An 11,312-nucleotide genomic window follows, 5' to 3' on the forward strand; every position below is an offset into this window, starting at 1 on the left:
GCAGGCGGTGTGGTGGGGAGTGGGGGGACAGCATCTCACGGTGTTGGCTGGGGGTCTGGTCTCCATTCCTCGGAGCTTCCTGAACTCCATGTGCCGCCCTAGGGTGGGTGGGGGAAGATAACCCGCTGTGAGCTGGGGGCAAGGGGTTCTGAGATGGGTTTAAGAACAGAAAGAGTAGAATTGGCGGGGAGGTTGCAGTCAGGAGCTTAGGGACTGCAAATGATCTCAGGGAACTGTCCCTTGTGGAAAGCGGTCTTGGATTACAGGGACTTCATTTGGGGGTCAAGTTTGAGATCAAGACCGGGTGCAGTGGCTCACGCCTATAATCCCAGTACTTCGGAAGGCTGAGGTAGGCAGATCGCTGGAACCCAGAGTTTGAGACCTGCCTGGACAACTTGGCGAGAACCCATCTCTACAAAAAATGATTAAAAATTAGCCAAGTGGCTGGGCACGGTGGCTCACGCCTGTAATCCCAGCACTTTGGGAGGCTGAGGCAGGCAGATCGCCTGAGGTCAGGAGCTCATGATCAGCCTGGTCAACATGGTGAAGACCTGTCTCTACTAAAAAAAAATACAAAAATTAGCCGGGCATGGTAGTGCACACCTGTAATCCCAATTACTAGGGAGGCTGAGGCAGGAGAATCGCTTGAACCCAGGAGGCAGAGGTTTCGGTGAGACAAGATCGCACCATTGCACTCCAGCCTGGGAGACAGAGTGAGACTCCGTCTCACAAAAAAAAAAAAAAAAAATGAGCCACGCGTGGTGAATAAGCCTGTAGTCCCAGCCACTCAGGAGGCCGAGGTGGGAGGATTCCTTGAGCCCAAGAAGTTTGAGGCTTAAGTGAGCTGTGATCACGCCACTGCACTCCAGCCTGGGCGACAGAGCAAGATCCTGTCACAAAAAATAAAAAAGTAAACAAGCTCTGGGATCAGGAAGTTGGGGGCTCAATGTAGTTACAGAGTGTTTTCAGGATCCGTTTGGGTATTGAGGTTTTGATGAGATTTCTGAGGTCTCCCTGGGAACTCTATGGTCATTTTGCTTTTGTTTTTGTTTTGTTTTGTTTTGTTTTTTGAGACAGAGTCTCGCTCTTGTCGCCCGGACTGGAGTGCAGTGGCGCAACCTTGGCTCACTGCAACCTCCACCTCCCAGGTTCAAGTGATCCTCCCACCTCAGCCTCCCAAGTAGCTGGGACTACAGGCGTGCACTACCGCACCCGGCTAATTTTTGTATTTTTAGCAGAGACAGGGTTTCACCATGTTACCCCAGCTCGTCTTGACATCCTGACCTCAGATGATCCGCCCACCTTGGCCTCCCAAAGTGCTGGGATTACAGGCATGAGCCACCGCACCTGGCCTCTACGGTCATTTTGTAGGTCAGGTGCTGATGAGATTGTCTGGGGGTCTCTTATAGGATCAGATGATGCTGAGGGTCTCTGAAGGCCTGATGGTAGGGGAAGGGGGTCTCTTAGGTCTATTATAGGGTCAGATGTCCCCAAAAATAAGGATTCTCTACTCACGACAGCAGTCTGCATCTGGGATCCCCAGAGAGCTGGAGCGGTGGGTGGATCTGATCCGCCGAGGGATAGCAGGGGGTAGCTGGGCAGAGGGGCAGCCACGTCAGGGCTCGGGACCCCCAAGCAGCCTCCTACCCTGCCCGGGGTCCATCTGCTCTCTCCTGTAACCCTCTGGGCACACAGCCTTTTACCAAGCTCCCCATCCTCCCTCCCTGTTTTCCCCCTAAGAGAGGCAGCAGGAAGGCACTGCTGGCAGCGGGCACAGCCTGAGAAAGATGGAGAGGTCCCCAGTGCTCTTGTCAGCCAAGGCTCTCACCTCGGGCTCCTCATCCTCAATGTCCCCAATGGAGGGTCCTTTCCCGGGATTCTTCAGTTTGTCAAGAAGATCCAGGATCAGGCCTCGATTCAGCCCAGGCTGGGATACCAGTTGATGCTGGGGGAGGGAAGAGGTGTCCGTATCCAGAGGGATGGTGTGGACAGAGAAGGCTGGTGCGGACAGAGAGGGCTGGTAGAGGGCCTTGGGGACTGGACTAAAAGAATCTAGCTGGGGAGAAGGTGCCAGTGGAGGGAGAGGGCAGGGAAATCCAGGGAACTCAGAGGCCTGGGGTATTCTTTTTTGTTGTTTTGTTTTAAGACAGAGTCTCGCTCTGTCACCCAGGCTGGAGTGCAGTGGCACAATCTAGGCTCACTGCAACCTCCACCTCCTGGGCTTAATCGATTCTCCTGCCTCAGCCTCCTGAGTGGCTGCGATTACAGGCTCATGCCACCACACCCAGCTAATTTTTTTTGTTTGTTTGTTTTTGTTTTGAGACAGGGTCTCGCCCTGTCACTCAGGCTGGAGTGTAGTGGCACGATCCTGGCTCACTATAGCCTCCACCTCCCGGGTTTAAGCGATTCTCCCACCTCAGCCTACCAAGTAGCTGGGATTACAGGCGTGCGTCACTATGCTCAGCTAATTTTTGCATTTTTAGTAGAGATGGGGTTTCACCATGTTGGCCAGGCTGGTCTCAAACTTCTGACCTCAAGTGATCCATCTGCCTCAACCTCTCAAAGTGCTGGGATTACAGGTGTGAGCCACCATGCCCAGCCAACCTGGGGGAGTCTAAGAAATTTTTAGGAATGAGAAGAATTTAGGTTTCTCAGAGCGGGGCTGGGAGAATTCCAGAGTTGTCTTGGAAGAGACTGTGGTTCCCTGGGGATTCAAGAGGACACTCAGCAACAAGTCTCGAGTCCTTTGGGAATTTGTCAGTTCCGGCAACTCAGGGTATTTGGGAAAGGTCTGGGGTATAACCCGGAGGGTCTCTGGTGGTGGGGGGTGGTCCTGGGAAATTCTGAGGCACTAGGGACTTTGGAAAGGCCCCGGGGACTCCATGGAACAAAGTTATCCATGTCCTCGGGAGATGTGGAAGGCCCCAGGGAATCCTGGGCTGAGGGTCTTGGGGGAAGGGAGGGTTACACTGAGCATCTTGGTGGCGCTGGGTCGTTTCTTGGGACTCTTAGTCAGGGTGACTTTGATGAAGTTGTGGAAGGCAGCCGACCTTGGGAAGAAGAAGCCAGGTTCTGGGTGAGGGGACCAGAGACCCTCCCATCAGGCCACCCAGCCCCAGCCCTGCCCTCGCTCACCCTCCCTCCTGTCACTCTCTCGTACCATTTGCCTTTTTCCTTCAGTCGGGGAGGCTGGTAGCCACTCTTGGTCATGAGGAAGAGAACTCTAGAATAGTAGGGAAAGGACATGGGGTTCAGACCCTCAAGGGGGCCAGACCTCATGGCTTGAGGGGTTCCTAGTAGCACTGCAGTCAGCAGAGGGCAAAGTGAGAAACAGCATGGAAGTGAGGTTCAGGTTTTACAGTGCACCAGGGTGCCTCTCCTAAGGGAAGCCATTTATGGCGTGATAGAGCTATGGCAAGGCCAAGTGCGGTGGCTCATGCCCGTAATCCCAACACTTTGGGAGGCCAAGGCGGGAGGATAGCTTGAGCCCAGGAGTTGGAGACCAGCTGGGGCAACATAGTGAGACCAAAAAAAAATTTTTATTTATTTATTTATTTATTTATTTTTTTTTATTTTTTTTTTTTGTGACGGAGTCTCGCTGTCGTCCAGGCTGGAGTGCAGTGGCGTGATCTCGGCTCACTGCAGGCTCCGCCCCCTGGGGTTCACGCCATTCTCTGCCTCAGCCTCCCGAGTAGCTGGGACTACAGGCAACCGCCACCTCGCCCGGCTAATTTTTTTTTGTATTTTTAGTAGAGATGGGGTTTCACCGTGTTAGCCAGGATAGTCTCAATCTCCTGACCTAGTGATCCGCCCGCCTCGGCCTCCCAAAGTACTGGGATTACAGGCGTAAGCCACCGCGCCTGGCCAAAAAAAATTTTTTTTAAATAGTTAGGTGTGGCAATGTGGGTCTGTAGGACCAGCTATGCGAGAGGCTAAGGCAGGAGGATCATTTGAGCCCCGGCATTCAAGGCTGAAGTGAACTATGATCGTGCCGCTGCACTCCAGCCTGGGTGACAGAGCAAGATCCTGTCTCTAAAAATAATAATAATTAATTAATTAATTTTAAAAATGTCTGGGCATGGTGGCTCACACCTTTAATCCCAGCATTTTGGGAGGCCAAGGCAAGTGGATCACTTGAGGTCAGGAGTTCGAGACCAGCCTGGTCAACATAGTGAAACCCCGTCTCTACCAAAACATACAAAAATTAGCCAGGCATGGTGGCGTGCACCTGTAATCCCACACTTGGGAGGTTGAGGCGTGAGAATCACTTGAACCCCGGAGGCAGAGGTTGCAGTGAGCTGAGATCGTGCCACTGCACTCCAGCCTGGGCAACAAGAGTGGGACTCCATCTCAAAAATAAATAAATAAATAAAAATTAAAATTAAAAAATAGGCTGGGTGCGGTGGTTCACTCCTGTAATCCCAGCACCTCCGGAAGCCGAGGTGGGCAGATAACCTGAGGTCAGGAGTTCGAGACTACCCTGGCCAACATGGTAAAACCCCGTCTCTACTAAAAATACAAAAATTAGCCGGGCGTGGTGGTGCATGCCTGCAGTCCCAGCTACTCGGGAGGCTGAGGCAGGAAAATAACTTGAATCTGGGAGATGGAGGTTGCAGTGAGCCAAGATTGTGCCACTGCACTCCAGCCTGGGTGACAGAGCAAGACTCTGTCTTAAAAAATAAAAAATAAAATAAAATAAAATAAAATATTGAATTAAATTTAAAAAATAGAGCTGCAGCACGTGCCAAGGTAGGCTCAAGTGGCGATCCCTGATTTGGAGGTTCCTGGGATGGAAGGCGGAAGCTGAGGGTGGGCTTCGGGCCAGGGCTGGACAGGATCTCTGGGCCTGCGGACCCCACGCCTGCCTACCTGAGAGGGTGCACATCAAAGAGCGGTGGCTGTAGCTCGGCCAGTTCGATGGCCGTGATGCCCAGGGACCAGATGTCACACAGCTCGTTGTATCCTCCCTTCAGGGCCACAGCTGCCACTTCCGGAGCCATCCTGGGGGCAGACACGCTCAGAGAGCCAGAGGTGGCATGGGGACAGGAAGGGAAGGAGGGGCAGAGAGGGAGAAGGAGTTGAGGGGAGACACAGCACACAGAGAGTCAGATGGAGAGACAGATGGACAGGAGTAAAGACAGACACGGGCAGATGAAGCCGGAGATGCAGACCGGGTGCGATGGCTCATGCCTGTAATCCCAGCACTTTGGGAGGCCGAGCAAGGAGGATGGCTTAGGCCCAGGAGTTTGAGACCAGCCTGGGCAACTTATCAAGACCCCATCTCGGCTGGGCACGGTGGCTCTTGCCTATAATTCCAGCACTTTGGGAGGTCAAGGCGGACAGATCACCTGAGGTGAGGAGTTCGAGACCAGCCTGGCCAACATGGTGAAAGCCCGTCTCTACTAAAAGTACAAAAATTAGCCAGGCAGGGTGGCAGGCGTCTGTAATCACAGCTACTTGGAGGCTGAGGCAGGAGAATTGCTTGAACCTGGGAGGTGAAGGTTGCAATGAGCCGAGACCGTGCCACTGCACTCCAGCCTGGGCAACAGAGCAAAACTCCGTCTCAAGAAAAATAAAAAAAGAACGAAAAGGAAAAAAAACAACACCATCTCTACACAAATTTTAAAAATTAGCCAGGTGTCATGGTGCACACCTGTGGTCCCAGCTACTTGGGAGGCTGAGGTGGGAGGATCTCCTGAGCCCAGGAGTTCTAGGCTGCAGTGAGCCGTGACTATGCCACTGCAATCCAGCCTGGGCCACAGAGTGAGACTCGGTCTCTAAAAACAAAACAAAATGAAAAGACAGAGAGGCAGAGACAGAGAGTGAGAGAGACAGAAACAGACAGAGAGTGCTGCAAACTGAGCTAGAGGAAAAAGACAGAAATGGATATGGAGGGACAGAGAAATCAAGATAAAAATCAACACAAACACACCGAGAGCAATGGCCAGAAAAGGGCACAAAGAGAGAGAAAAATGGAAAACTCAAGAGACACCCAGAGAGAACAAAAGAATCTTCCAAGGAGAAAGGAAGAGGCAGGGGAATGGAGCAGGAAGGAGGATCCCGGGGAACCAAGGTAGGAAAAACCACGGACTCCCCACTCCACCCCTAGCTGCCCGCTGGGCACCACTCACCAGTAGGGTGTCCCAATGAAAGAGAGGCGTCTGGCCAGCGTAGCCCCGATCTGGGCCGAGATGCCAAAGTCAGCTGGAAGCAGAGGGAGACATAGTGATCTGAGGTCCACTGCGCTTCCGGCCCCCCAGTCAGCCCTCCTGCTCAACCCCCAGCCTTACTTACCCAGTCTGACCTCCCCAGCATCATTGATGAGGATGTTAGCTCCCTGGGAATGAGAGGGGGTATGGGAGGCTGCAGAGACTCTCCCCAGCCCAGTGCTACCCCACTCCACCCCACAGCTCAAACTACCCTGATCCCTGAGCCCCCGAAATGCCACTCCCATCTCCTGGGCCCCACCCCCCAACAGCACCCCTGCACCCCCAGACCACCTTGATGTCCCTGTGTATCTTCTTCTGTGAGTGCAGATAGGCCAGTCCCTGGGGAGAAGGGTGGACAAGGGGACTGTGAGTGTTTGGGGGCTGGAGTGGGGCCCCCCTCCCCTCCCATCCCCAGAATCCCCAGGCCTCTCCTTACCTGGAGCACTTCCCGGCAGACATAGCTAATCTGGAGCTCTGACAGGGAGCCTGTCACTGCAAAGGTCACCCCGGCCAGGCCAGGCGTTGGATGGGAGCCAGGGAACCTGGGCTGGGGAGTCCTGCCCCCCCACACCAGCTAAGAGGGTGCCATAGGGAGAGGGGAAACAGGACAGGACCAGTGGGAGGGGGAGATGGTGGGGTGGTCAGTGACAGAAAGAGACAGCAATGCAAATAAAAGAGGCAAATAGGCCTGGCGCAGTGGCTCATGCCTATAATCCCAGCACTTTGGGAGGCCAAGGTGGGTGGATCACTTGAGGTCAGGAGTCCGAGACCAGCCTGGCCAACATGGTGAAACCCCATCTCTACTAAAAATACAAAAATTAGCCAGGCGTAGTGGTGCATGCCTGTAATCCCAAGTACTCAGGAGGCTGAGGCAGGAGAATCACTTGAACCCAGGAGGTGGAGGCTGCAATGAGCCGAGATCGTACCACTGCACTCCAGCCTGGGCAATAGAAGGAGGCTCTGTCTCAAAAAAAAAAAAAAAAAAAAAAGAAAGAAGAAAAGAAAGTAAGCAAGATAAATAAGTAGAATATGATATAGTTCCTCAGACGCTGATAGACAAGAAGAAGAAACATAAAGCAAGAAAGGTGCGCGTAGGAGGGGCTATGACATTTCACAGAGGTGGTCAGTCAGGGCTGCTCTCTGAAGGTGACAGCAGGTGAAGACATGAGGGCTCCCACTCTGAGTGGGACCAGCCACAGCGAGTGCAGGGCCCCAGGTGGGACAGCCCCTGGTGGGTCTGGAAAGCAGCAAAGGGAGTGGGGTGGAGTGGAAGGGGAGGAGGAAAGTGGGAGGAGGTGAGATTGGCCAGCCTGGGGTGGACCCTGATGAGGAGTCTGGGCTTCTCCTCTGAGAGAAATGGAAGCTGTAGGAGGGCTCTGAGCAGGGGCATGATGTGACTGCAAAATAAGGAAAGGCATAGAGACACAGAGACAGAGAGAGACAGAGAAAAGGAGACAGATCACACATGAGACATACCGAAGGAACAGGATTGAAAAAAACAAAAAAGTGAGACAGAGACAAAGACAGAGGTCAGAGGCCAAAATGTGGGGAGACAGACAGATTTAGAGAGAGACCCAGAGGGTGACGAGGGAAGAACAACACACAGGCAGAGAGACAGAGAGACAGACAGAGAGAGGCCGTCAGACATCAGGTCTGACAGACCAGCTGTGGGATTCACTTCCTCTCTGTGGGCCTCAGTTTCCCTCCTAAGGACTTCTCAATGAAGTCCTTCCTTTTCTAACATTTGAGGTCTAGGGCTGGAAGGAATCAGAGGTTTTCCACCTCCCAGATTCAAACGATTCTCCTGCCTTAGCCTCCCGAGTAGCTGGGATTACAGGCGTCTGCCACCACGCCCCGCTAATTTTTTGTATTTTTAGTAGAGGCGGGGTTTCACCATGTTGGCCAAGCTGGTCTTGAACTCCCGACCTCAGGTGATCCACCCACCTCGGCTTCCCAAAGTGCTGGGATTACAGGCGTGAGCCACCACACCAGGCCCAGCAGTTATATTTAAAAAAAAAAAAAAAAAAAAAAAAAAAAAAAAGCCAGGCACACTGGCTCAAGCCGGTAATCTCAGCACTTCGGCAGCTGAAGGCAAGAGGATCAGCTCAGCGCAGGAGTTTGAAATATGGCCCAGAAATACAGTTCCTGTGAGATACACACACAGAGACGGAAGAGGTGAATTTGGGTTGGGGTGGGGGGGTGGGGATGGGAGGGGTGCTTGGGTCCCCTTGTCCTTTCTCTAACCTTGGTAGATGTCCTGGAGAGAACCAGCCCCACAGAATTCCATGCAGATCCAGAGTTTCTGCAACCTGCAGTGGTTCAAGAGTAAGAATAATAATAGCAGTAAATATATTATTATTTGCAGGAAAGCCCCTGGTTTGTTTCTGTCTTGTTCTAGCTCAATAAGAACTTTAACGTAACAGCTCTCATCACTCCACCTCTCCTCCTTGTCTACCAGAGTGAGGTTGTTTCATTCCCATTTTACAGACAAGGAAGTTAAGGCTCAGAGAGGAAATGTGAGTTCCGGGGCAAAGTCAACTCAAACCTAGGCCTTTGGGCGGGACCCCACTGCCGTCCCACGCCAACCTAGGAGGCAGGGCAGAGATCTCACGGGTTATGGAGATTTGGAGGGGACAGAGGGGCCCAGGGCACCTGTTCTGGGGAGCAGAGGTCATTATTGGGGCATCTGGAATATTAATTTGGGGATCAGGGAATTTAGAAGTTTATATTAAAAGAGCAGAGAGTGAAACTGGGTGAGCCAAAGGCAGAATGATGAGAGCTTCGTTTCAAGGGAGTTGATTTCAAATTCAGTTACTATGAAGAGATCAGTTTGGGGTACTCTTGGTCAGAAATGGGAATTCTAGATTGGAGATTAGATTAGAGGCTGCTCTGGTCAGAAAAGTGGGGCTTAGGAGTGAGGATCACGGTAGGCTTAGCCCAGTCAAAAATGGGGGTCCAGGATGGGAGGTCAGGTTATGGTGAGAAATGGAAGTTCAAGGTTAGAACTGAGGGTGCCAAGGCCAGGCGCGGTGGCTCACACATGTAATCCCAGCACTTTCGGAGGCCGAGGCCAGTGGATCACAAGGTCAGCAGTTCAAGACCAGCCTGGCCAAGATGGTGAAACCCCATCTCTACTAAAAATACAAAAATTAGCCGGGTGGGGTGGTGAGCGCCTGTAATCCCAGCTACTCGGGAGTCTGAGGCAGAGAATTGCTTGAACCCAGGAGGCAGAGGTTGCAGTGAGCTGAGATCATGCCACTGCACTCCAGCCTAGCAACAGAACAAGACTCCATCTCAAAAAAAGAAAAGGAAAAAAAAAAAAAGAACTGAGGGTATCCCCGTCAAGAAATGGGGGCTCTGGGTTAGGGGCTGGGCTGGGTGCCAGGGTGGGTCTAAGGTTCATCACCAGAGATAACTCCCATGGTAGGCCACGATGTTGGCGTGCCGGCAAGTTTTCAATATGAGGATTTCCTTCTGAAGGGTGGAGACATCATCATCTGTGAGGAGGGCGGGAGAGAAAAGGCAGCTCGCACGGGGAGAGAGCTACAGGGGAGGTGATCCCAGTGTCCCAGGAGGTGAAGGTGGGGGAAGGAGCTCCATGTTCCCTCCTCACCAGGCTCCATCTTCACCATCTTCAGTGCCACCAGGTCCCCTGACACCTTGTCTCGAGCCTTGCAAAGGGGAAGTTGGCAGTCAGGCAGGCTCCATTTGCCAGAGTCCCTCCACAGCATCCCTGAGTCAAGGTCAAGGACTGGGAACCCCTCTTGTAGCCTCCTCCCTACCGAGGCCTCGCCTTACAGGTCACTGGTTGTAGGGTGTTGGGGACAGAGGGGCTTCCTCACCTTAAAGACTTCCCCATACGTGCCGCCACCCAGTCGCTGTAGCAGGTCATAGTGGTCCCGGGGGTCTCTATTGAAAATGTCAGGGTCCACGAGGTCCATCCCTGGGGGCCGGAGCTGGGCCTGCGCCCAGGGGCCAGCAGGGCCTCAGGACTCAAGTTCTGGCACCTCCCTCCGTCCCCAGAAGCCCTGCAACCGCCTTGCCTCCGCGGGCTGTGGCCTCCCCCCTCCCCACTCTCGCTTCCTGCCCCAGCTGCACTGCACGACTGTGCAACGGGCTCCACCCCCCCGTCCCCTGGGCTCTGAGAGCCTCTGAGGGGCAGCTTGTCTTGGGACCCAAGGGACCATCCTCAACCTCCAAGGCCCAGGGCTGGATGTAAATGTGATGCAAATGATCTTAATCGTAACCGGGTTGGAGGGGGGTGCCTTAGAACCCCCGCCCCCGTCTCCTAGGTAGTGTCTAAACCTCTGCTGGGTGCTTGAAGGTTTGGCCACAACCCGAAGGCGGCAGGTCTGCACAGGGATGGCTATGCAGTGTACATGCCTGTTCACCTGTCACATACATGCACTTGGGTTACCTCCTCTGCACTGCGCAGGCGTGTAGACGTGCATCTGCCTGGATACCTGTGTGCACAGTACACACGTGGATGTACCCAGGGCATATACCTCCACATACATGGCACATAACTGCATTTTGTAGGCCTGCAGTGTACAAAACCTATACATAATATATAATTCATGGCAGTACAAATGGGACGCTCGCCCTCAGCTCCAAGACCGGAACCTAATGGAGACGGGGCGCGATCCGGCGAAGTCTAGGAGCCCTCACCCCAGCCCTGGCCCGGCAGAGCACAATAGCTTTATGGGACCCTTCTCCTGGAGCTGGGGACCAAGGGCCGAGACTTGAAACTGGAGAGCTCAGGATCCTGCACCAGGCGCCCAGGCCTTTGGCAAGAGGGACCTCAGAGAACACCTCCCTCGGAACTTGGCCATGGCCTAAACGTAGGGCTGCTGCGTGCATTCCCGCAGAGCTCCGTGGCCTCATGGCCGCGCGCAGTACAACGCGCGCGCACGCCGCCAGAGCTCCGGCTGCTTCCCACTGAGTTCGCGCGCGCACGCTCCCGCGCCACCGGCACTGGAACTGGGTCTGTGGCCCGGGAAAAGCTTAGCCCCGCCCCCTCGCCACGAGAGGCGCCTGCGCACTGGGATACGGTAAGCTTTTTCTCACGCTGTCTGTCCAGCTTAAGTGGAGCGAATGCGCACG

The 11,312-nt window shown here is 53.7% G+C and overlaps 1 protein-coding gene across 3 annotated transcripts in view; it reads right to left on the minus strand.

Moving 5' to 3' along the window:
• MAP4K1 (mitogen-activated protein kinase kinase kinase kinase 1) overlaps positions 1-11,241 on the minus strand; it is a 30,342-nt gene extending 19,101 nt beyond the window's left edge. Inside the window, exons 1-14 of one of the 3 annotated variants that reach the window (XM_054462591.2) lie at positions 10,052-11,241; positions 9,823-9,880; positions 9,616-9,706; positions 8,454-8,518; positions 6,646-6,701; positions 6,501-6,548; positions 6,295-6,337; positions 6,132-6,204; positions 4,870-5,001; positions 3,161-3,223; positions 2,969-3,050; positions 1,829-1,945; positions 1,516-1,594; positions 40-98 (exon numbers count right to left, since the gene is read on the minus strand). In XM_054462591.2, coding sequence (XP_054318566.1) covers positions 40-98; positions 1,516-1,594; positions 1,829-1,945; positions 2,969-3,050; positions 3,161-3,223; positions 4,870-5,001; positions 6,132-6,204; positions 6,295-6,337; positions 6,501-6,548; positions 6,646-6,701; positions 8,454-8,518; positions 9,616-9,706; positions 9,823-9,880; positions 10,052-10,150 — 1,065 coding nt within the window. In that variant the 5' untranslated portion in view covers positions 10,151-11,241. The remainder of the gene's footprint in view (positions 1-39; positions 99-1,515; positions 1,595-1,828; positions 1,946-2,968; positions 3,051-3,160; positions 3,224-4,869; positions 5,002-6,131; positions 6,205-6,294; positions 6,338-6,500; positions 6,549-6,645; positions 6,702-8,453; positions 8,519-9,615; positions 9,707-9,822; positions 9,881-10,051) is intronic. The other 2 variants (XM_054462592.2, XM_054462593.2) reach the window with 2 other exon arrangements.
• Between the last annotated feature and the right edge of the window lie 71 nt (positions 11,242-11,312).

Source organism: Pongo pygmaeus, chromosome 20 (assembly GCF_028885625.2).
Source record: "Pongo pygmaeus isolate AG05252 chromosome 20, NHGRI_mPonPyg2-v2.0_pri, whole genome shotgun sequence".
In the NCBI taxonomy this organism is placed as follows: Eukaryota; Metazoa; Chordata; class Mammalia; order Primates; family Hominidae; genus Pongo; species Pongo pygmaeus.